The 26,722-nt window shown below is 41.7% G+C and overlaps 1 protein-coding gene across 1 annotated transcript in view; it reads left to right on the plus strand.

Moving 5' to 3' along the window:
• The first annotated feature begins 289 nt into the window (after positions 1-289).
• The window catches only part of ak1 (adenylate kinase 1), a 61,912-nt gene continuing 35,479 nt past the window's right edge, over positions 290-26,722 (plus strand). Inside the window, exons 1-8 of the mRNA XM_031890357.1 lie at positions 290-507; positions 9,732-9,909; positions 16,021-16,185; positions 16,277-16,449; positions 18,264-18,377; positions 18,482-18,673; positions 19,274-19,364; positions 20,556-20,662. Coding sequence (XP_031746217.1) covers positions 448-507; positions 9,732-9,909; positions 16,021-16,185; positions 16,277-16,449; positions 18,264-18,377; positions 18,482-18,673; positions 19,274-19,364; positions 20,556-20,662 — 1,080 coding nt within the window. The 5' untranslated portion in view covers positions 290-447. The remainder of the gene's footprint in view (positions 508-9,731; positions 9,910-16,020; positions 16,186-16,276; positions 16,450-18,263; positions 18,378-18,481; positions 18,674-19,273; positions 19,365-20,555; positions 20,663-26,722) is intronic.

Below are 26,722 nucleotides of genomic sequence, written 5' to 3' on the forward strand. Positions count from 1 at the left end.
GGTCCCCATTGCTCCGTATGGGAGCAAAATTTTAAAAATTTGCGTGCGGCGGGGCGGCATGCCGCCCCTATGTTTATGCCGCCCTAGGCCCGGGCCTTTGTGGCCTCGCCACAAATCCGGGCCTGCACAAAATACCAACTGCATTAGTGTGTAGCGCTCTTACTTGCGGACAGTGCCCATCGCCATAAATTCCCGGTTGGATATTTTGCAGCAGACGAGAGTGAGAGGCAGGTTTGCGGCCGCTAGGTGGCGCCGTGCGAGTACTGTATCTGCCAGTGTGTGTGCAGCACGAAAGCCTGCGGGTGGAAGAACTGGCACTTAGGGGAGACAGCGAGGGGGAGGCGGCAGGAGCAGCAGAAGGGGAGGCGGCGGAGCGGCAGAGCAACAGTGACTCGCACTGGGGGACCGGAGAGTGATAGACCGCCGGGGACTGCCCGGAGCCGCAGTATGAACACCAGCCAGGCTAAGGATTACCTGACGGACAGGCACATCCCCAGGCTCTTCGAGGTACATGAGCTGTTTGTCCGTTAGCGCCCAGTTTGTTTGTACAGATGTGAGAGGGACATATATGTATATACCCTTGTCCCTGAGCATTTGTGTCTGTCAGAGCCCTTATCCTGAAACGTCTATCACTATCCATCTCCATCAGTATGGGTCAGTATCACGGTGTATGGAGTATCTATCAGTAACCTATTCTAGCAATCCTCTTCTCTGTCTCTCTATCTATTCCTAATGCATTCTCTCTTCTATCTGTCTCAATCTGTTATATCTATCCATCCATCCATATCATATGCAATCATTCTATTTATCTTCCTTCCACATACATTCCCTCTATTCTATCTTATCAATCAACACACACACATGCTGTATATACACACATATAAATATATGTGTGACCTGTCCGTATCTTATAATTAGGCATTAGTGCCAGTCAGTATCCCTATATCAGTAAGTACAGTCAATATAATATAAATAAATAAAATAAATAGATCTTCAGTATTTAACTTTTACATTGATCTTCAACTTACTGCCCACTAACACCTCTTAGCACCTTGGGGGTTTCTGGGAATTGTAGTTAAACAGCAGTAGAACAGTTGAACATCACAATATTCTCCCTCAGTGTCTGCATGGATCTAGCCTTCCATATATTGCCCACCACCTAGCCCTCAGTTTTGCCATTCACTGTTTATGTTTTGTATCATATCCTAAGAGCTGGGAACTGCTTCAACATCATAACTCTGTACTGATATACAAACAAATCATGCCAAACACAAGAAAAAAGAGAGATGGCGAGAGAGAACAAGTGTAAGTGTGTAGATACTGAAGATAGATAGATAGATAGATAGATAGATAGATAGATGATAGATAGATAGATAGATAGATAGATAGATAGATGATAGATAGATAGATAGATAGATAGATGATAGATAGATAGATAGATAGATAGATGATAGATAGATAGATATATAGATGATAGATAGGTAGATAGAGAGATAGATGATAGATAGATAGATAGTTAGATAGATAGATAGATGATAGATAGATAGATAGATAGATAGATAGATAGATGATAGATAGATAGATAGATGATAAGATAGATAAATAGATAGATAGATAGATAGATAGATGATAGATAGATACTGACCTGAGAGTGCGGTAAAGTTCTTTACACTAAAGTATTTATGTACTGGTACACAGGCATTTGATCACACAGATAGCTTTGCTTACTGAACTTTTGTGAAAAAAAGCTGTGCACTTTTTGGCAAATAAATAAAAAATATTTATGTAATCACTTGTAAAGGCATTTTATATCTATCCAGAGAGATACACAAACTGGAAGGACACACAGGAATAGAAAAACATATTTATTGAAACTTTACAATATCCTCCACATCAGTGTGTTTTGAATCTTCTTGAACTGTCATCAGGATGAACCGATATGAATTGATGTGGGGGATTAGGTAAACCTTTAATACATCTGTTTTTTCTATTCCCCTCAGTGCTTCCAGTTTGTGCATCTATATATGTACAAAATTTAGAATAGTTTAGGGCACTCTGGGCTAAGGTACACTTGCCCTTTAAAAACAATCCAAAAAATATAAATATGCATATACAAAAATCCAGGTACTAGGGTTTTAAAATTCCCCCCATAAGAGGATTATATACACCAACAAAACCCTCAACTAAACCCTGCACACCAGAAAAAATATTTCAGGGAGGTACAATAGTTAAAAAGACATTTTTATTTATCAGGTCATTATGTAGCAACAATATTGCATTTTTTAAAAAAACATCATAATATCCATCAATAAACAAATCAACACCACCCTGTGAAAAAAACTGAAAAAAGATATGAAGGCAGATACTTTGAATGAGAGAATACTCCAACGTTTCGGCTCAAATGCCTTTGTCAAGGGAGCTCTGAGGGGAGCTCAAGAGATATAGAACATATAGATAGATACAGTGGATATAAAAAAGTCTACACACCCCTGGTAAAATGTCAGGTTCCTGTGCTGTACAAAAATGAGACAAAGATAAATAATTTCAGAACTTTTTCCACCTTTAATGTGACCTATAAACTGTACCACTCAATTGAAAAACAAACTGAAATCTTTTAGGTGGAGGGAAGAAAACCAAAAAAACTAAAATAATGTGGTTGTATAAGTATGCACACCCTCTTCTAACTGGGGATGTAGCTGTGTTCAGAATTAAGCAATCACATTCAAAATCATGTTAAATAGGAGTCAGCATACACCTGCCATCATTTGTGCCTCTGATTAACCCAAATAAAGTTCAGCTGCTCTAGTTGGTCTTTCCTGACATTTTTTTAGTCGCATCCCACAGCAAAAGCCACGGTCCCCAGAGAGCTTCCAAAGCATCAGAGGGATCTCATTGTTAAAAGATATTAGTCAGGAGAAGGGTACAAAAGAATTTCCAAGGCATTAGATATACCGTGGAACACAGTGAAGACAGTCATCATCAAGTGGAGAAAATATGGCACAACACTGACATTACCAAGAACTGGACGTCCCTCCAAAATTGATGAAAAGACAAGAAGAAAACTAGTCAGGGAGGCTACCAAGAGGCCTACAGCAACATTAAAGGAGCTGCAGGAATATCTGGCAAGTACTGGCTGTGTGGTACATGTGACAACAATCTCCCATATTCTTCATATGTCTGGGCTATGGGGGAGAGTGGCAAGGGGAAAGCCTTTTCTTACGAAGAAAAACATCCAAGCCAGGCTACATTTTGCAAAAACACATCTCAAGTCTCCCAAAAGCCTGTGGGAAAAGGTGTTATGGTCTGATGAAACCAAGGTTGAACTTTTTGGCCATAATTCCAAAAAATATGTTTGGCGCAAAAACAATACTGCACATCACCAAAAGAACACCATACCCACAGTGAAGCATGGCGATGGCAGCATCATGCTTTGGGGCTGTTTTTCTTCAGCTGGAACTGGGGCCTTAGTTAAGATAGAGGGAATTATGAACAGTTCCAAATACCAGTCAATATTGGCACAAAACCTTCAGGATTCTGTTAGAAACTTCAGGAGGAACTTCATCTTTCAGCATGACAACGACCCAAAGCATACATCCACATCAACAATGGAATGGCTTCATGTGCCATGCTGATAGACTCATACCCAAACAGGCTGAGTGCTGTAATAAAATCAAAAGGTGCTTCAACAAAGTATTAGTTTAAGGGTGTGCACACTTATGCAACAACATTATTTTAGTTTTTGTTGGTTTTCTTCCCTCCACCTAAAAGATTTGTTTGTTTTTCAATTGAGTGGTACAGTTTATAGGTCACATTAAAGGTGGGAAAAGTTCTGAAATGATTTATCTTTGTCTCATTTTTGTACAGCACAGGAACCTGACATTTTATTAGGGGTGTGTAGACTTTTTATATCCACTGTAGATAGATAGATTTAAAAATTGTACTGCATTCATAAATGGCCCATATTGTCTCAATAAAAGGGTGAATAGGAATAAAATTATAGAACATTAGAGTCTGGTCGGTCCAGACTACCCCCAGGGTGCCACATGTGTCCACATGATAGGGCAGTACAGTTGAAATGCCTGGCCAAATCTAGGCATAAATGGCACCTTTAGTTCATAAGACACTGACATTATTTCTGAGGTGGAAACTTCCCCTTTAATATATACAAAATAATATATACTTCAGGCAAATCAAATCCCATTTGTTGTGTTAGGTTCTTTTTATGCAGAACAGAAAAATGCTAAGGCCTGCCTGTTGAAAGAGCATTATATAGCATTGCAGGATATTACCGTGAGTGGTTACAAAGACATTGTAAGCAGTTACAAAGAAATTAGCACAAAGAAGGGAAGACATATAATAATAATAATAAAAGCTGTACCACCCACCCAGAAGCAGCACACTGATTCCATATAAATAAGCTCTCCAGGGTATCTGCGAATGCATACTCACAAAGGATATAGGAAAATACTCTCTCATAGCTTGTTTGGCTTGCACCGAGAACATGAATATCCTAGTTGCATCTCAGTCTAAATGTCTTAATGTTGGGACCTGGGGAAAAAATGGTTAGCCATTTCCTGCCCAAGGTCAGATTTTTAAAAGCTCTGAGAGTACATCCAATGTATGAAGTCTGTGGTAACACTAACACAGCTGAATCCTATATAAAAAGGGGCACACTCACCCTGTAAGTACCAGATACCATGCTTTCTGCTGGTCAAAAGTTAGGTGATGGAAGAGTACAAGGATAGGTTGGAGAAGCCTCAATTTGTCTGCCCCATCCACCTAACAAAAAGGCTGTAGCCTCAGTGAAGCCGCTATAAGCATAGTATCCAAGGCTATTGTGATACTACAATCTACAGTTAGTATTAATGTTGGTATATATGGTTTATGTATGTGAGTGTATAGATAGGTCAGTATAGGTTTGTGTATGTGCTGGGTTTACTTGGAAGGGTTGAACTTGATGGACTTTTTTTTCAACCCAATGTAACTAACTAATTAACTATAACAACAAATGGACTTGCACCAACAGCAGGTAAAAGGGCAGTAGGACACAGACACTAAGGGGAAAATGTTTTTTTTTTCCCCTTTATCAGTTTCCCTAGCCCCAACTATAAATTGTCTCTAAATGTACAATGACATTATTAATATTTATATAATTACATGTATATTGTAAAGTTCAAGGGATTACTTCCTTCGTGGGGCAGGCACTGCCTTCCTAAATTCCCCCAAGTGCATTCATATCAAATACTATGCCTGTGCATCACTTTTCATGAAAAATGTTTTTATAATATTGAAAATATAAAGTCTAGGCAAACATTTTGACAATTTATGGCTTTTAAAAATTTTGCACCATTACAAAGTTATGGCTAATTATTGAAGCAGCCTCCCATTTCCCACCGTCCTGAATCTCTGGCTCCCTGGTCTGCATCAGTGACAGAGCAGAGTGAAAGCTGATTTGCTGTGGCATGTCATGAGGCCACACCCCTAAACAGCAAACATACAAAGGAAAAGTAAAGGAATGGAGCCGGGCTTGGCTGGGTGCTGATTTGTACATATAACAGTACATTTTGGTTTTGTGCTGTTCACCAGCAGCCTTCGATCAGCTGCCATTCACGCTCCCGGAATTTACACATGCAGAAACAAATCTTACTTCAATAGCCATATACAGCTATAAAGAGTGTATAAAAGAAACTTCCTTCATACCAGTGTCAATGACACATCACTTGCAGCAATATTACAGACCACTGCACAGGCAACTGTGTGTGTACAGGCACATAGACTCCTGTATGTTGGATTCACAGACACCTCTCTAGGTCTCTCAGAGCTCTCTTGTAGACTGACTAGCCAGGCTTTCAGGCTTCTTAATTAGTCAGTATAATCAGGCCCATCTGGTCAGTCTGTAGTAGGCTATAGCCAGTTCTTGTATTCTTAAGAAATGGCCATAATTTCTGTTATCGATTAGCTTGCATACATACAAAGAATGACTACAATGTTATTGCACAAACAGTAGCACAAGTTACTGTTCCGACAACATTTATTTATAGTTAGTTAAAATAAAAGGCAAATTGTAGTTTTATGGAAAAGTGCAAGTGGATGCCCTAAAGCTGTTGTTTAACTACAACTCCCACCTCACCTGCCAGCTCACTTGGCATGTTTGTTTCAAATTGCTGGGCCTTTGTGCTAAATAACTCAATTGCTGCTGCTCAAAAAAAGCAAGTGAAATGTGTCTTCTTTTATTTTTTTCTCATAAATAACCAAGAAAGTGTTTGTTAGTGAGTCAGCTGAGTGAGATGGAAAGTGTCAGATAATGTAAGGGGGAATTGGGTTGAATTTTTAGACTTTCTTCAGTCTTTTCCAGGTTTTCTATCAGAAAAGATGGATAGGTGGGGATTAAACTTTAGATGTCAGTCAAGAATGTTTTTACCCCAGGAAAAAACCCGGTGGGCCATGTTGGCCCAGACCCGATGCCTACTGCCGCTCCCCGGCTGCTTGTGTCCTCCCCTAATGCGTTTCACTTATGGGGAGGGGGCCCCTGTGGGGGGTTACGGGGGCGCATTGGGGGACGGAGCGCGGCAGTGGACATGGATGGCGGGGGCACCTCCCCCAGTCCGACCCTGTTTCCCACTCCTCTCTGATCAGAACACAAGCTACCTGTAAGTGCTTAGCCAAGGTAAAAGAAAGTCATTTTGGCATTTTACTGCCAATAGATTTGCCACATTAGTGCCACCTAGAACAATATATTTATTGTGCAGAAAGCATTGCCCTAGAAGTTTTCTCCTTTTACTTAAGACAGCAGCTGCCATTTTAAATAGCTTCCTGTTTGCAGTCTAGCCATTATAGCTCAGATCACACATTCCTAAGGGAGAGATAAAGGAGTTCTTAGAATTCTTATGGGAGGGGGGAGCAGGAGAGGAGAGAGAGGAGAGAACTGCAGACTCTGGCCTCAGGAATTAAGGATTTTTGTGAGAGAGAAGTCAGACACCTGAACAACATGTTTACAAAAAAGGAGACAAGAAATCCTGTGTTTCTTTTGATAGCGGACTCAGTGCAGCGTTTCTCTGAGTGCTTATGGCTGTATTTACATAGACCTTTCTGATAAACCTTACCTAGTTTTTACCTTTCCTCCTTCTTTAAGCAGATTCCCATTTATGATAGCTTCCCTATAAGTTTTTGCGCATTTGTTGCCTTTTCAGATGACTGCATTCTACTGCTTGTACATTTTCATTTAAGGTACCAATTTCATGATTCTAAGCTCCTAAGAGCTTATGAATCCTATAAACAAGGCTGTACTGAAATCACAGCAGTGCTGAATCTTTATTGGTCACAATACTTATAACCTTATGCAGCCCTGTACACAGTTATTAGGGACAATGAATCCCTTATAAGTTGACTGTAATTCAAAATAGGCCCTGGCATTTCAAGTACACAGAGCCGCCCCAGTCCAATAAATATTGACTGTCTACGGCAGGTGTCCTGAAATTATGCCCCCGCCCCCCAAGGTTATTTACCCGGCCTCTGCCCCCGCTGCATCCTCACCCCTGGCTACTACCTGTCTGCCGACACTAATGATGTTGCGTCATTAGTGTCGGCAGACAGGTAGTAGCCAGGGGTGAGGATGCAGCGGGGGCAGAGGCCGGGTAAACCCGGTGATGTGATGCGCTGGGCCCGAGGTCCACGCTGAGGCAGACAGGTAGTAACCAGGGGTAAGGACACAGCGGGGGCAGGGGGGGGCTGTAGTTTGAGCACTAACTATAGTCTGGCATCCCAACACTCTGACAGACTGTGAACTGGCCCCCTGTTTAAAAAGTATGAGGACCCCTGGTCTATGGCGTCTTACAGGAGCCCCTCTGGTATTTGCCAGAACCCACAGATTTCCAGTCTAGACCTGGTTGTAGGGTAGAGCATTGACCCTGTGACACCAGAATAACAAGTCTGGACTGGAATTTAAAATAGGCCCTGCTATTTCAAGTACACAGAGGCCCAAAAAGCTCCCAACCAGCCCGCTAAATAATGTCTATGGCTTCTTATAGCAGCCCCTCTGGCATTTGCTAGAACCACAGATTGCCATTCTGGGCATGCAGGAAAAGAAGCCCTTTTAGAGGTGGTGGACAAAAGTACAAGTTTGAAAAAGTATTTGCAGTATACAGTGAGGAACAAAAGTATTTGAACACCCTGCTTAGAAATCATGGAGGGGTCTGACATTCACATTGTAGGTGCATTGCCACTCTGAGAGACAGCTTTTAAAAAAAAAAATTCAGGAAATCACATGATGATCACATGTATGATTTTTAAAGAATGTATTTGTATTGCACTGCTGCACATAAGTATTACAACACCTGAAAAAATCAGGGTTAATATTTGGTACAAAGCCTTTGTTTGCAATTACAGAGGTCAAACGTTTCTTGTAGTTCTTGACCAGGTTTGCACACACTGCAACAGGGATTTTGGCCCACTCCTCCACATAGATCTCCTCTAGATCTGTCAGGTTTCGGGGCTGTCGCTGAGCAACACGGAGTTTCAGCTCCCTCCCTTTCTATTGGATTTAGGTCTGGAGACTGGCTAGGCCACTCCTGAACCTTGATATGCCTCTTACAGAGCCACTCCTTGGTTATCCTGGCTGTGTGCTTCGGGTCATTGTCACGTTGGAAGACCCAGCCACGACCCATCTTCAATGCTCTGACTGAGGGAAGGAGGTTGTTGCTCAAAATCTCACAATACATGGCCCCATTATTCCTCTCCTTAATACAGTGCAGGCCTCCTGTCCCCTTCGCAGAAAAGCACCCCATGATGTTACCACCCCCATGCTTCACAGTAGGGATGGTGTTCTTGGGATGCAACTCATCCTTATTTTTCCTCCAAACATGGCGAGTGAAGTTTAGACCAAAAAGTTCTACTTTGGTCTCATCTGACCACATGACTTTCTCCCATGCCTCCTCTGGATCATCCAGATGGTCATTGGCAAACTTCAGACGGGCCTGGACATGTGATGACTTGCACCCCCAAGTGACTTGAATCGCTTACCTTTTCTTCCCCTTTAAAGAGCTCAGACAGGTGCTACTAATTTAGATTAATGAGTGGAGTAGAGGTGGACTTTTTAAAGACAGAGTAACAGGTCTTTGAGACCCAGGATTCTTGCTGATTGCCAGGTGTTCAAATACTTATGTGCAGCAGTGCAATACATTCTTTAAAAATCATACAATGTGATTTACTGATTTTTTTTTTTTTAAATGCTGTCTCTCACAGTGGGAATGCACCTACAATGTGAATTTCAGACCCCTCCATGATTTCTAAGTGGGAGAGCTTGCAAAATCGCAGGGTGTTAAAATACGTATGTTCCTCACTGTATAGGGCTGTGTACAGCTTGGACCTTCGGATTTGACATTAATTTAGTTAACTTTCACACCTAAGATGGGGTCCACACTTGTCCTAGTTTGAGAGGGGCCCCTTTTTCCTATAAGATCATCCTATCCAAGGGCCAGATGTTCTGATCAAAATATGCAGTAAACAGCCTGAACTCATAAGCACACAACCTGAACTCATCAGCAACAAGGGTTTCTGTGTTTCAGGACTTTCAGGAGATTCTCAGAGAAGTGATTTTGTCTGCCAATCTATCCATCCCTGCACATGTATGTCCTGTGTGTGAGCTGTTCATTGTACCTTTTTGATAGCAGTTCTAAACATAGGACTGTTATGACTATTGTCATTAACTGGCTGACACTTTTCTGTCTCTCCAGAGCCTGCTGACCGGACTCATGTATTATAGGCCAGAAGACCCTATCAGCTATATGGAAATGTGCCTGCAAAAGGTCCGGGATATAGGAGGGCCAGAAAAGGTTCAGTGGGACACTTTCCTAAGCCGCAATCTACCTCCCATTAATGGAGGGCAGGGAAAGAAGACTCCACACAGGGCAGGTGAGGGAGGACAACAGTTTGGGATTAGGGATGTATAATCTGTCACAATTTCTCATTTTCTTAGTTTCCTTTCTTCCTTCTTTTAGTCTTTCAATGATTTTTATTTGCTTACTCTATTACCAAAGTATGTTCATTTGACTAATTCATCTTTCTGCCACTTTAACATTTTCTTATAATTTCTTCCTTTGTCACATCTATTTATCTGTCCTGCCTTTCTCAGTCCATGTCTGTGCAATTGTGTTCACATTGTTCAAATTACCATGGTGTCACAGTCGGTATCCCAGAACTCAGAACAGGCGCCAAGGGCCCAGTCACGGCTCACGCTTCTGCCTATAACAGCTGCCTTTCACATTGGGAGGAGCCCTTCGCTACTTGGATGCCGCCAGGACTTATAGTGAGAGACCCAAGGAGAGAGTTCTGAGCAGGCAAGGGAACCAAACCATGTGTCCCCGTACGGGAGGCGGCGGGCGTCCCCGCAGAACCAATAGACCACCAGGTATCATTACATTACCCCCCCTCCAGAGGGGGCCACCGCACCCCTAGGTTTATCAGGAAACCTAGCATGGAACTGACATACAAGACGATCTGCCTGAACATTAGAAGCCAGAACCCAAGACCTCTCCTCAGGACCATAACCTCTCCAGTGTACCAAATACTGCAATTTACCCCTGGAGAGACAAGAATCCACTAACCTCTGTACCACATATTCAGGTTGCCAGATATTGGAGGAGGAGGAGACCTCTGCCAAACAGTTCTAGTAGGCTTTAACAAAGAGACATGAAAAGAGTTAAAAATTTCGAGTTCAAGAAGAAGTTGTAACTGGACCGTGCTAGGATTGATAATTTTAGATACAGAAAAAAGGCCAATAAATTTGGGTCCTAATTTGGCAGACAGAACTTTCAAAGGGACATTTTTAGAAGACAGACTCTATCACCGACCTGATACTCTGGTGACACTTTTTGATGCTTATCAAAAGCTTTCATTTGGACAGCTACTGCAGAAGATAAAGAATTTTGAACGTCTTGCCAAATCTTGGAAAAATGATCAACCAAAGAATTAACTGCGGGCACATCAGAGGAAGCAGTAGATAATGAGGATGATAACCGAAAACAACAGAAAATGGGGATTCCCCAGTGGATGAATGAGAAGAATTATTGAATGCAAATTCAGCCCATGGAAGAAAATCTGCCCATAAATATTGATTACTGGAGACATAACATCTGAGGTACTGTTCTAAAGACTGATTTGTCGTTTCTGTCTGGCCATTGGTCTGCGGATTATAAGCAGAGGAGAAGGACAAACCTGTACCCATCAGTGCACAAAAAGCCCACCAAAACCTTGAAGCAAACTGAACCCCCTATCAGAGACAATGTTTAGAGGGGCACCATGGATCCTAAAAATATTGGATACAAAGAGTTCAGCAAGCGACTTTGCAGATGGGAGGGTGGGAAGGGGAATAAAATTAGACATTTTACTAAACCTGTCTACTACCACCCATATAATAGTATTCCCTTTGGAAGGGGGTAAATCCACACTAAAATCAATGGAAATATGAGTCCATGGTCTTTCAGGAATAGGAAGTGACTGTATCAGCCCCTAAGGCAAGGATCTGGAAGGTTTAGAGCGTTGGCAAACTGGACACAAATCAATATAATTTCCCGCATCTTGTCTTAAAGTTGGCCACCAGAGACTGCGAGACAGAAGAGAACAGGTTTTGTTGCGACCTGGGTGCTGAGATACTCTAGAATCATGGGATTCTAACAAAACTGCCTCAAGAAGGTTTTCTGGAACAAATAATTTCCCCGGGGGTACATTAGGAGGAGAGTTAACCTGGGCTTCAGTCAAGGAGGAAAGTAAATCCAGACTCAGGGCTGCTACAATCATATCCTTAGGAATAATAGGGTCAGGTTTACACTTCTTTCGAGGGTTGGAGTCAAAGCTTCTGGACAGGGCATCTGCGTTGACATTTCTTTCTCCAGGTCTAAAGGTTATAATGAAATTAAAACGAGAAAAGATTAATGCCCACCTGGCCTGTCTAGGATTTAAGCGCTTAGCTGACTCAATATATAAGAGATTCTTATGGTCTGTGAATACTGTAAACACATTTTTAGCCCCCTCCAAGAGATGTCTGTATTCTTTAAATGCCAATTTTATGGCCAATAATTCCCTATTACCTATATCGTAATTCATCTCCGTAGGAGAAAACTTTTTAGAAAAGTAATCACAAGGGTGAACCTTATTGGTAACTGGGTGACGCTGAGATAGGACTGCTCCTGCCCCAACTTCAGAAGCATCCACCTCTACCAGAAAAAAAGGAGTAGAATCAGGATGCAGGAGTACAGGAGCAGACATAAATGCTTCTTTTAGAAACTTGAAGGCTGCTAAGGCCTCTTCTGACCAAATACTCGGGTCAACACCTTTCTTAGTGAGAGAAGTGATTGGAGCCACAAGCATCGAATAGTTCTTAATAAATTGTCTGTAATAATTGGCAAAACCAAAAAACCTTTGTATGGCTCACAAAGACAAGGGTTGGACCCAATCTAGAATAGCCTGAACATTGGCTGGGTCCATTTCCAGGCCCTTCTGGGAAATAATATACCCAAGGAAATGAACAGAAGAGACTTCAAAAATACACTTCTCAATTTTATCATACAAGTGATTCTGCCTTAATCTAAGTAAAACCTCCTGAACATGGGTACAATGATCAGACAGTTTATTTGAATAGATCAGGATATCATCTAGGTATACTACTACACAATGGCCAAGAAGATCATGGAAAATATCATTCATCAATTCCTGGAAGATAGCAGGGGCATAACATAAACCAAAGGGCATTACTAAATATTCATAATGCCCATCACGGGTATTAAAGGCCGTTTTCCACTCGTCCCCTTCCCGGATTCATATTAAATTATACACACCTCTTAGATCAAGCTTAGAGAAAATAGTAGCTCCCTTTACTCTATCAGAGCTCAGAAATCAGGGGAAGGAGATAACGATTTTTGACCGTGATTTTGTTTAGACCTCTATAATCAATACATGGCCTAAGACACCCATCTTTCTTCTCTACAAAGAAGAGGAGGGTCTTATAAATCCTCTTTCCAGATTTTCTTTAATATACTCCTCCATAGCCTGAGTCTCAGAAGAGGAGGAGAGGAACCAGGAATTAAATCTATGGCACAATCATCGGGCCTGTGCGGAGGAAGGGTTTCAGCTGCCCTTTTTAAAGAAGACGTCCGCAATGATCTCTGACAATCACTTCCCCATTGAAGTATCTTATTGGCCAGCCAGTCAATTTGGGGATTGTGCTTATGTAACCAGGGGAGGCCTAAAATTACAGGTGTATGTGGACAAAAAGAACACACTAGGAACTATCAGGAAGTAGACCTATGTTGGGCAATGAACACAGGACAGTAAACCCTTTAAATATTTGAAGTTTGCTCCAAAATGACAGAAGTGCACGCCGGACGAAAGAACACATGTGCACATGTGTGCGTCAAAAAGGAGACGGGCGCGCATGCATGCCTAAAAGAAGATGATGCCGGCCATCCCTGCCGACCCACTAGACCACCCTTGTCACATTCTTGTTTATTCATTTTTCTCTACCATCGTTTCTTGCCTTCTGGTATCTTCCCACTTTCCATAGCCTACAAAACCTCTTACTATTCTTATTTAGTTTCTGCTAGTCTTCATTTACTTCCTTACACTATATATATATATCTCATTCATCTCATTTTGGCATCATTTTCACAGGGGTTATGGGTATTTAAGATTTGCACAAGTCACTATTTGTTATCCTTGATAAAGGTCCTAATGTGGACTGAAACATTGGGCACAAGTGGTATGTGAAATACAGACATTTTGTTGTTTTTATATTTGATAGTGCTGGTCCTTACCAAACATAAGTATTTTTTCAAGTATGCAAGTCTGTATTGCTTCCACCTCTTTCTCTATATTCAAATTCCACCTTTGATGCGTTATTTAAAAAAAAAAAAAAGAAATGTTTTTAGCTTAGGCAGCTCAGCCTTTCTGAGGCACAAGATTCCCAGATACTCAAACAGCAAAGAAAAAAAAAAAACGTGGCGAGCACCTATAATATGGTTTATAAAAACATTTAAAAAGTCTTTTATTTAATAAAACACTGTTGTCTATAAAAACAAATCAGGCAAATAGCCTTTTCCCAGTGTGCAGGTAACAGTCTGTTCAATCAGGATCAGGAACAAGCTGACCCACCTTACGTTTGCTGAGGATATGAAAGAAAATACTATTTGCCTGATATGTTTTTTATAGAATTACGCTGGAGAACAGTGTTTTATTGAATAAAATACTTTTTTAAAGTTTTTATAAACCATATTATATTATATCGCCACTTGTTTTTTTTTTGTTTTTTTTGCTATATGTTTTTTTTGACTGTGCACCTCGACTGTGCACTAAACTGGGCCCCTTGTGGACTACCAATAAAAACACATATGATTGGCGCCACCCCTGTACTCAGGATACTTCTTTGGGGAATTTCTCAATCTCAGTCGCTTTGTCAAGGCTCTCTCTGCCGTGACAGGCAGCACCCCCAATCCCTTTTGGAGTTCTTTTACAATTAAATACCTTTCCTTAGGACAGACTTCCTGTGGAAAGTGAGCTCCAATATGTAAGCTGAACTAGTGGAATGGATCACCTGGTCTACTGTTCTTTCCAGAACACTATAGGTTTTCGGATCAGACTGCAAAGTTCTTTAAATAGAGACAACATTCTCTGTTAACACTATCTCCCTTGACACTTACATCTCCCACTATGGAGAACTTAAAGGGAAAACTCACATTTGTGACACATTTCTTTGGTACACCAACCACAAAATAAATATATACACTTTGAAAAAGGCTGCATAGACAGCCGAAACGTTAGTCACCTGTTCAATAAAAATCCTTTTTTGCACCTTAAGACCTTCGAGTGCGGCATACTTTCTTCTGATACAAAATAAATAGATATATATTAAGTTTGTGGAAAAAACATCTGATTTTTAAACAAGTTTTTAAAGTAGATGAAGAAAACCTAGTTAAACAAATGAAACAAAAAGTAATATATTTGGCCATGTATTTATTGAAAAAAAAATGATCCAATAGCGTACCTGCATGTGGCGAAAGTAAGTGAATGGTGCTTTCAGTATGTGGTGTTGTATTGGAGTTATATTTCTGAGGATTACATATATATATCCTTGGTTCTATATAGCATATACCTGTGGAACTTTAATATATAATATTGAAAATTCAGAGTGAGGGGCCCCTACTATGTTGCTGCTGATGTTTTTATGTGTTGTATGTGTTTTTAACCAATTTTGCCTCTTAAATTTGATTTATGTTAATAAAAATGTATTTTTCTTTTTAAATGCTGTGATTAATAGTAACATGCCAAACAGGGTGGTTCATACCAATCCAGTGTTGTTTGTGTAACATTAAAATATGTACTTCCTGTGAAGCTAACATATGTGTTTGGGCTTAACTTATTCAAATATTGGGTTGAATTGGTACATCCACAAATGTGTTGTATGTGTGATCAGGCTTTGCTGGATCCCACTCTTTCAATAAAACAGGGTCTTACACCTGATATTCCACATTCCATTGCTTCCTCTCCCCCTTTCCTACTTCACTTTTTCCCGCAAGCCTTTATCTTCTAGTCAAAGTACTCCTTCTCTTTTTGGTATTTTCTATTTCTTTTTCTTCTTTTACCATATTACCATATTTTTAGCCCATATTTTCAGCCTTTTAATCTTCCCATTACTTACACCCTCCCTTTCCATCTTCTTTAGTCCATATTTTACCTATTCCACCATTTTCCTTTCTTCTTTTTTTCTATCCTATCCATATTCTGAATTTACTTCCAACTTCCCTGCCATGTTTATTCCATTACATTTCCCTCTTTGACTTCACTTTTCTTCAAACTCTTTTTTTTCTTGTTCCCATTATTTAAGCCCCCCCTTTCTGGTTCAAAATTTTTCCAATACCCCTAAAAACAGTGACCTTTCTAGTATTCAGTTTATAAGCCTACAGCTTAAAATATCCACCTACTTGGACTGTCTCTAATATACATGCTTTCCTGTATGTAATGTTGTTCATTCAGAAGGCCTCCCCGCTCCTCAGATGCGGCGCTATGAACGTCTGCCCCCCATCCAGTCACAGTTTTCAATTGATAGTGATTCAGACATGACAGAATCTTCTGGTCTCATCCAGGAATATGATGTCTTTGACCCTAACAGGGAGAGACCCAAAATCATCTTTGTTATTGGTGAGTTGGAGAATCTTTGTGATTTAAATGCATATTTTGCCTATAATTCACTTAAGAAGTTCTAAGTTGATTTCTATTTTCTGTTCCTCAGGCGGTCCTGGTAGTGGAAAGGGAACACAGAGTACAAAGATGGCTTCCCACTTTGGCTTTATCTGCGTATCTGTCGGTGATATTCTGCGCAAACAACTAATCCACCATGCCAGTAGTGACCGCAAGTGGGAGTTAATAGCACAGATTATCTCCAAGGGAGATCTCGCTCCTCCGGTACTCGACTTACTTTGCTGGTTTGTGAAATACCACTTGAGTCCTCATTACAACTCAGTCTTTCTAACAGAACATTAATTCATTTTGTAAAGGCATTTTGTAAATTCCACAGATGGTAGTCAATTTCAGGAGAGAGCAAAAAATAAAATTTGTTATCTGTTTATATAAAATATTGCAATACTGCCCTACAGAACCTCTTGTTTTTCCTCCAACACCTAGTTTGAATTTTTTCCCACAATTAAAGTTTTGAAACCCACTAAATTAGAATTATAGTTCAAAACTCAAATGTCTGATATTTATTAAGGGAAAAAAGTTGCAAACTCGAATGTAAAACTTCAGTATCTAAAACCTTGTGAGTTTATGTAGAAGTCAATGGGTGTTGTCCTACACAAAGTTAAGCCATATTTTCAATTCAAGATTTTCGAGTTTGTATACTCGTAACTTCAAGATATTTGATTTTTTATTCAAATGAGTTTTACTTATTAATAAATAAGCAAGCATTCAAAATGTGAATTTATTTGTATAAGAAAAACATTCACAAACTCGAAAATTGACAAATAAGTCTAATTGGCTTAACCTGCTTTATGATCTAAATGAATTAATTCTCTATGATTTGCTGAAAGAGGGCAGTTAAAAACCTTTCATTTATTTTATTTAGACATTACTCTTTAAAATGGTGCCATTGCGGTTTAAAAATGGACTCATCTGGGTTAAGGTGCATTATATTTAATGCATAATAGAGGCAGTGGGCATTGTGGAACAACAGTAGCAAACAAAAAAATTCACAGCTGCACTCACCTTAAGCAATTTTCTGTGGTGCAAAGTGTCCTAGACGTATGGCAACGCCCCAACAATGCATAGAACAAAGTAAAAATAGAGACTGCATTCAGCTGGGGAGCTACCCCATTTATTATGCCAATGTACCACAAAAAATCAACGTTTCGGGGGGCACTCCCAGGATATCCTGACGAAGGGAGGGAGTGCCCCCCAAAACATCGATTTTTTTGTGGTACATTGGCATAATAAAGCTCCTCGGCTGAATTTTGTTTGAGTGCAGTCTCTATTTTTGCTTTGTTCTATACATTGTGGAACAATGGAACAGATCACTTGGTGAAAGTTTCTGGGGTTGGCCAAAATTCATCACACACCATGTTTTGAGCCAGGAGGTTCTTTAGAAAGCGTCATAGCAAGACACCCATGCATTACACAATGCAGCCCCTGCCTAAGTAGCATTTCTGCAGCAATTTCACTTTTGCTGTTGTGACCTCCTAAATCCAAAAAATTAGGTATGCAGTTTTTGAAGTGAGGACAATCCTATGAAATATGGCACGAAGTAGACATTTTGACAACACAAGGCAGTACTGTATTGCTGGCTGTATGTAGATTTTGCAAATTACATAGTTACATAGTTACATAGTTTTGAAAAAAGACCAGAGTCTATCAGGTTCAACCCATCCAAGTAAACCCAGCACCCACAACCCACACCTACCAATCTATACACTCACATACATAAACTATAAATACAACCACTAATACTAACTGTAGATATTAGTATCACAATAGCCTTGGATATTCTGATTGTTCAAGAACTCATCCAGGCCCCTCTTAAAGGCATTAACAGAATCTGCCATTACCACATCTCTAGGAAGGGCATTTCACAACCTTACTGCCCTGGCATAGTCAGCAAGAGCAATAACATCTCATCAAAAGGAAATGGCATATATTACAAGCATGTCAGTTTATCCCTTGATCTCTAGAGGTATTCCTTGTGTTCATCAACCTGCTTTCATGTGGTTGCCCTTCTTTCTTTCCAGGAGACAACAATTGAAGAGCTGAAGCAGCAGTTCATCAATCATCAGGATGCGACTGGTTTTGTTGTTGACGGCTTCCCAAGGGACATTGGACAAGCATTTACATTTGAGGAGCAGGTAGAAAAGTTGAATAAGCCACTAGGGCCATATGCTATGCTTTGCTCTGCTCAATATAGGAAATCTTCTGCACATTTTAAGCAGTGATTTTGGACTTCTTTAAGATTGGGTCACCGGACCTGGTGATATTCCTGGCTTGTTCAAGCCAACGTCTGCGGCAGCGATTGGAAAGGCGAGCCTCTCTGCATGGCCGGCCAGATGACAATGCTCACGCCATCGACAGGAGACTCAGTACCTTTAAGCAGAATCTTCCCTTGATTGTCAAGTATTATCAGGACAAAGGACTTATCGCCAGGGTGAGTGCTCATAAGAAATAGTGAATCTGGGCCACCAACAGGGCAGAATAGCATAGAATTATCTGACATTTCTCTGGTCAGTTCTAGGCAGAGCAATACCACAACACATTCCCTTTCTCAATAACTTGAACAGTAGGTGGTGGTGTTGCTTTAAACACTCTCTCTCTAAATGGAGTATGGGGGTTTAGGGCTGTTCCATAGTGCTTTACTTTTTGATGTGTTCAAGACCTATACCTATTCTGTTTTTATCATTTTAAGTTATTTTAATGTTCTATTGCACTCAATAGGCAGGCCTGGACTGGAAATCTGGTAATTCTGGCAAATGGGTCTGCTGTAAGATGCAATAGACAGTCACTATTTATTGGGCTGGTGGGGAGCTATTTGGGCCTCTGTACTTGACATGCCAGGGCCTATTTTAAAATCCCAGTCTGGGCCATTACTGGGCAAAATAATTTGGCTAAGTAACATAGAAAGCCACCTACGCCCCACAATACTCTCTAGGGGAAAAACAAAAACGTTTCACAAAAAATTAAACAAAATCAAAATCCTTTCCCCCCAAACCCTAACTTTGTAATTTTTTGGTTATTTCTTATTGTACAGTTTGATGCAGACAGAGAAGAGGATTCTATATTTGAGGACATTTGCTGTGCTGTGCAAGGGCTTCTTTTCCCAAATGGCCTGGGGGTGCAAGGTAAGCTATAAAGCTGTATTTGGCTGCCACTTGTTTCTTGACTCCAACACAAGAAACTGAGGGGAACTCACATTTAGAAATGAACTTCAAATATAAGTGGCCGCAGAATATGAAAGATAAAATGCTCTAAGATTAACCAAATCCACAATTTAAGGATTTTACTAGGAAGAGTAAATGTTAAGTAAATGAGTGACAGTAACTTAAGACCGTAGTCTACATGTGGTTGCAATTCAGATAAATGCAGAATTTAGTTATTTTCCCATAGAGCTATTAATCTCTTGGGTATTTTGTCAGTGTATAAGTGTGTATAGAGCTTTAAATGACAGTAAACCTCTGCTTATCAGTATAAAATCCATTCTTTTTATATGTTATCTGCTATGCAAAATGAAAACCTCACAGTAGACTTACAACTTGACAAATTACCAGATAATGCTGTAGTAAGAAGCAAGCTACACAAGTACGGAACTGTATTATATAAGCATTTGAGGGCCTGGGCCAAGGACAGCAGCTTGTAGGGGGTTGGCCTTTGGTCCCAACCACTGCCAGTCTAGCTGGCCCATGTGCAGACAGGAGTGAGGTTATGTGTGCCACTTCGGTACTGTGTATGGTCCAAGATCCGGTGCCTAGAGTGGCACTGGACCAAAGTACAGCACTGCCCAGATGAGTAATGTAGCAGCCTTGGGCTATTAATGTACCAGGAAGACTCAGCCAGATAGGCTGCAAACTGCCTTTTATGGAACCTATCTATTTCACTGATCCTTTATGACATTTTAGCCAGGGGACTCACAGTTTGTCTAGTCAAATTAAGCTTATGTTGATTCTGAAACACAGCCAATGGATCTATGAACAAGAGTTGCTGGTCTGCCCTCCAGGGTAAAACAGTATTGTGCATCTTCCTATAAAGGTTAAATGCTGCAAGAGATTGGCTTCTGTGTAGGACATGTACTAGAGTTGCTTGAGCCCCAAATGTAAAAACATTTGTCCACATTGTCTACTGATCCTGGAGAATTGATTTAAACTGCTGCAGTTTATTTATTCTTGTTAATAAACATTTCATTTGCATCAGAGAATTTGTGTGCAGCCATTTACTCTATTCTTATCTTGTTCCTTCCATGTTATCACTCATTTCCTTCCTTTTAATTTACATCTCTTTACTCTGTTTTCTTCCTCACTGTGATACTTGCTAAACAGAGTTCTCCATGAAAAGTTTTCATGCATCTTGTTCTGAGGACTGCAAAGAACAGCAGAAAGAAGTGGAATTACCAAAACAGAAAAGAGAACTTGAAGTACCACAACAGGTAATGCAGTTCCTCATCTTTCCTCTAGGGGGTGACAATCTTCAGTTAAATAACTGCACACAATCTAGTATGTTTGTAAACCGATCAGTGTTACTGATTAAACCTCATAAAAGCCAATTAAGGCGAGGTTTGGGGAGAATTCTTATTCATTTTCCTAGATGCATTTGAAAGCCCAGCTTGTAGGTCTATTATGGTTAGATTTCTGGCAAATACAGTAGTGTAACAAATTGCTGCCCCCCCACACAAAGAATCTTGGGAGGGGCCCAGCACGCACTGTAAAGTATGCGATTCCCCTCTGGAGGCACACAGATGTTCTCGATGGAAAAGTGGCTATAGAGGAAGCTGGCCCTGTGGTCCGGGCCCCACTTTCCACTGGGCTCCCCTGCAACCGTGTGGTCTGATCCCTCTATAGTTATGGCACTTCACAAATACAAGCTGCCCTAGATATTCCTGGACCTATTGCTAAATGATAAAGGGACAAAGAGTGCTTCTATAAAAATTTATGAATACATGAATAGACACAGTAGCTTTACCCTAATAAAAAGAACTTGGTTGCATGAATGTGACTTTATTGGCACATACCCTTAAATCCAGCATATAATTAAATACCTTAGGGGTCATTTAATGATTCCAACTTCTAACAAACTCCCAGAACAAACCCCTGCCAGGTTCACCTCCCACAGGCAGCATAGGGCAGGCAGAGTACGGCACACACAGGCAGGGTAGGGCAGGCAGAGTATGGCACACACAGGTAGCATATGACAGGCAGAGTATGGCACACACAGTCAGCATAGAGCAGGCAGAGTACTGCCTGTGTGTGCCATACTCTGCCTGCCCTATGCTGCCTGTGTGTGCCATACTCTGCCTGCCCTATGCTGCCTGTGTGTGTGCCATACACTGCGTGCCCTATGCTGCCTGTGTTTGCCATACACTGCGTGCCCTATGCTGCCTGTGTGTGCCATAATCTGCCTGCCCTATGCTGCCTGTGTTTGCCATACTCTGCCTGCCCTATGCTGCCTGTGTGTGCCATACTCTGCCTGCCCTATGCTGCCTGTGTTTGCCATACACTGCGTGCCCTATGCTGCCTGTGTGTGCCATAATCTGCCTGCCCTATGCTGCCTGTGTTTGCCATACTCTGCCTGCCCTATGCTGCCTGTATGTGCCATACTCTGCCTGCCCTATGCTGCCTGGTGAAGGTGAACCTGGCAGGGGTTTGTTCTGGGAGTTTGTTAGTCATTAAATGGTCCCTCAGGTGTGTAATTATATGCTGGGGGTTGATGTGCTATCCACAGGGGAGGAGGAAACATATGGATTTAAGGGTATGTCTTAATATGTATGACATAATATAATTCTTTCACATATGAAAGGATGATATCCCCGCAGTGAGAACCAACCATTTGGGGTTTTGCTGTGCTACCACCATTAATGTGGGGATGGTCTTAAAAGCTCTTGTGATAACATGTGTGTGGTTTAAAGTAGGTGCGGTTTAAAAAAGGAGAGTGGTCAAAACGGGTCAAAAGTAGCGGCCATGTAGGCCAGAAAAATTCCAGCCCTCGGTACCATAGCATTTGGAAATAGTCCTTATATGGTCCCTAAGGTGTGTAATTATATTCTGGGGGTTGATGTGCTATCCACAGGGGAGTAGGAGGCAAATGGATTTAAGCATGTCTTAATATGTCATAATATAATTCTTTCACATACGAATGAAGGGTGATATACCTACACCAATCATTTGGGTTTTTGCTGCACTACCACCATTAATGTGGGGATGGTCTTAAAAGCTCTTGTGATAACATGGGTGGGGTTTGAAGTGGGTGTGAATTAAAAAAGGGGAGTGGTCACTGTCTTCCATTTTCGGCCCTCCACCATGTAGGCCAGAAAATTGCTGGCTCTCGGTACCACAGAAGTTGGACAGAACTGTATATGTAGTGGCATCAGTTTAAATATAAACCAATGAAATCTAATGGGTGGAATTGGATTTGCTGTTGGTGGTTCCTCCCACTTGGTCTAACCCAGAATATATAGTCAGCCAGTGACTGACTGTGCAAAGTTTGGGAACCCTGACATAAATAATGTGAGAAAAACAGCATTTTAAATTCAAACAAAAAAAAAATCAATAGTTAAAATCTGATTGGCTGTTGGTGGCTCCACCCACTTTTTCTTACCTTGAACCACAGTTACCTGGTGCCTACCCCTGCAAAGTTTGGGGACCCTGGTGTTATTACTGTGAGAATGGCAGCAGGTTGGAGTTCCACAACTCCATAGGTAAAATCTGATTGGCGGTTCACAGCTCCGCCCACTTTTGGGCATTCAACAATCATCATATTTTCATTCAGGCTGACCCCATGATTATGTGATTCAAGTTTGGGGAGTGTAGCCTCAAAGCTGTAACAGTTTCAATTTTCCCATAAAAGTCAATGGGTAAAATTTGATTGGCTGTTGTTGGCCCCTCCCACTTTGCGGGGTTTTTGTTTTTTTTAAAAACTTGAATGTGTAGTCACCCAGTGACAGTGCAAAGTTTGGGAACTCTGGCATCAAACCAATAAAAATCAATAGGTGAAATTTGATTGGCTGTTGGTGGCTCTGCCCACTTTTCAAATCTAAAACTGCAGTCCCCTAGTGACCAAGTGTAAAAAGTTTGGGGACCCCGGTGTTAATTCTGTGAGAATGGCAGCAGGTTGGATTTCCGCCAAATCAATAGGTAAAATCTGATTGGCTGTTCACAGCTCCGCCCACTTTTGGGCATCCAGCAATCATCATATTTTCATTCAGGCTGAGCCCATGACTGTGTGATTCAAGTTTGGGGGGTGCAGCCTCAAAGCTGTAAGATTGGCAGCAGTTTCAATTTCCCCATTAAAGTCAATGGGTTTAATTTGATTGGCTGTTGCTGGGCCCTCCAACTTTGGGGTCATCCAACAAAATGTTGCTGTTTCATTCGGGGGGGGTGTAGCTTCAAAGTTGTAAGTGTGGCAGCAGTTTGAAAATCTTCCCTGTCAAAGTCAATGGAAAAATTTGGGGGTTCTGAGCGGCGCCACAAAAAGGGGGCGGGATCACTTAGAAAAGCACAAGCAACCTGCTCCGCTCTAGGGCGAAGAAGTGTGGCAAATTTGGGTGTTGTACCCCTAAAACTGTAGGAGGAGTTTTGGAGGGCGCTAAGAAGAAGAAGCGGAAGAAGAAGAAGAAGCGGAAGAAGAAGAAGAAGCAGAAGAAGAAGCCAAAGTGGAAGAACAGTCTGTTGGGGGTTTTGAACCCAACACAATGAGCAAAAAAATGAAGTAAAAAAACAGACAAAATTGCAGAACAAAACTAGACTTGAAATACAGGAGTGTGATGAGGCAAAGATAGAGCAGAGTCCATTAACAGGCAAGATGGTCAGGGCTGGCAGAAGACTGGCAAGGTCCATAAGGCAGGTTGAGGTCAGTGGCAGGCAGCAGGGTCAAGTAAAACAGGCCGGAGGTCAAACCAGGAATCAACCGAAGACAGGTACCAGGTGGGGGCAGGAGAACAGGAGCAAATCACCAGCCTCAGAAACCAGGAATAGCAGAGTAACAGGCTAGATAAGGCTCAGGAGCAACTGAGAGATGCAAGGAGCAGGTTTATAAAGGCCCCTAATTGCTGGGCCAACAACATGATTAACAAGGTTAGTGGAGCCAAGAGCAAAGCAGGTAGAAAAGCTGAATGCCCATCAGGGCAGGTGACCAAAGCGCCTCCTGTGGCTCAGTAGGTTAATGCAGTCACAGTTCAAACTTCCATTTCCCACAGATCCTGACACTACTACACACCAATCGAACAAGTAGAAATGCTGATATGACTTTAATTGCTTTGTGTTGCGGTGAGGCAACTCCTGTGAGGCTTGGCCACTAGTTATGAACCTGGTCTCAAAAATTGAATGTTTGAATACATAAGCAACAAATCTATAGCTATATGCTCAGAACATATCAGGGCCAGACTGAGATTCAGAATAGGCCCTTGTATTTCATGTACACAGTAACTCAAACAGCCATCCACCAGCCCAATAAATAGTCTATGGCATCTTACAGCAGCCCCCCCCCCCACCGGCATTGCCAGAATACCCCAGTTGCCAGTCCACGCCTGGAACCTATTATAGAAAATTTAATTGAGCATACTGATTTGGAATATGTCTGTTGCCAGGGTCAGACTCGGGGGTGCAGGGCCCACAGGGGCTTCAGTACCAGGGGTGCCACCCCCCCAAGGGGCCCTGGCCCCACCCAACCCCCTGCTGCCTGCCTAACTCCCTCCCCTAATCGCCCATGCTTTAGTCTTACCTTATGCAATGGAGATCTTCAGGCTGGGGATCGCCACGGGGATTGGGTCTGGGCCAGCGGGGCCCAGTCTGATGCTGCCTGTTGCACATAAGCAACTATAAAGAGCACAAGAAGTTACTCTTAACATATAGGCACTCTGTCCTACAGCTTGGGCAGCATAGGGCAGACAGAGCATGGCACACACAGGCAGCATAAGGCAGACAGAGCATGGCACACACAGGCAGCATAGGGCAGACAGAGCATGGCACACACAGGCAGCATAAGGCAGACAGAGCATGGCACACACAGGCATCATAGGGCAGGCAGAGTATGGCACACACAGGCAGCATAGGGCAGACAGATTATGGCACATATAGGCAGCATAGGGCAGGCAGAGTATGGCATACACAGGCAGCATAGGGCAGGCAGAGTATGGCACACACAGGCAGCATAGGGCAGGCAAAGTATGGCACACACAGGCAGCATTGGTCTGTAATTATGTGCCGGTAAATTTGTAATTCTAGTCCTAGATGGTGATTTACTGGCCAGGTGGTAATCCTATTTATAAAAAAAAAAATGTATTTTTTCCCAAAGGGGCCCTAAAATGATTCTGCTGTGGTTCCATGAACTTGCAGTTATGTCAGTATTTCAGCCCACGCTATGCCATGTAACTGAGCAGGGTTACAGTGTTGCTACTGGGTACTGATTGATCTGTGTAATTCTGCAGTAGTCAGATCAGAGCCACTCTACTATAAAAGCTTTGTAGCACTGCAGTGAAATGATGTGAACTCCTCTAAGATCAATAGTACACTGCAGTCTTAAAGGATTTATGCCAGCTCGTATTATAAAGACAGGGTGATGGGTTAGTAGTGAAATCATTACTCGTATAGACCTGTGTGTTCTGATGCTTACACAGAGATTATTTAGCAGTTTTCATGCTTACAACCCAGAGCTGTTAACTTTTCAGTAAGAGTGTTTGGGAGTTCTTGCAGTGTGCATAAACGCCCGGCCGAAAAGTCCCCCGATACCCAGAAGTGACGTCAGTGCATGCGTAACTGCTTCTGATGATCACCAAATGCTTATTGCGCATGCTCGCCTGAAATGTAATGAAAAATATGGAAGAGTATGCAAAAATGTGGACAAGCGCATCAGGTGACTGGAGACAGGGGGAGACAAGCTAAAATCGGGTCACTCCTAAAAAAATAGGGGGGATGAGAGCTTTGACAACCAGGACTGCCATCAGGGGGGTAGAGGGGGTACTGTACTAAGCCCTGTGAAATCTTCTTCCTAAGGGGGGCCCAGTTGCGTTGCTAAAGTTACACAATTTACGTAACTCCTGTGACCCCCAATGAATTAAAAAACTCCACTGCCCCAATGAACTGACTGACTTATTAGCACTTTATTATTCATTTTAACTATTTATATACTGCTTATTATAGAGTAACATCAGCTGTTTATATTGGGATCCATTTACTGAATTATATCAGTGTCTTCTACATGAACTTTTCAGCAGGGGAATGACTGGTTATTTGGGCCCCTACTCATACGCAAATTACATAACTTATGCGAAAGCTTACTTACGTTTCTTATGTATAAACTCCACTGACCGCTCCAATTAAAATAGTTACTTATTAGCACATTCATTGTGTTTACTATTTTTCTTAACTACTAGTGACTAGTTATTTGGATCCCACAGCAAGACCATTGGGCCCCTAAACGCAGTTTACGTAACTTATGCAAAAACGTATGTAACTTCAACTTCAGGCAATGACAGCACAGAGCAGGGGCAGGTAGG

The sequence above is a fragment of the Xenopus tropicalis genome, chromosome 8, assembly GCF_000004195.4.
Source record: "Xenopus tropicalis strain Nigerian chromosome 8, UCB_Xtro_10.0, whole genome shotgun sequence".
Lineage (NCBI taxonomy): Eukaryota > Metazoa > Chordata > Amphibia > Anura > Pipidae > Xenopus > Xenopus tropicalis.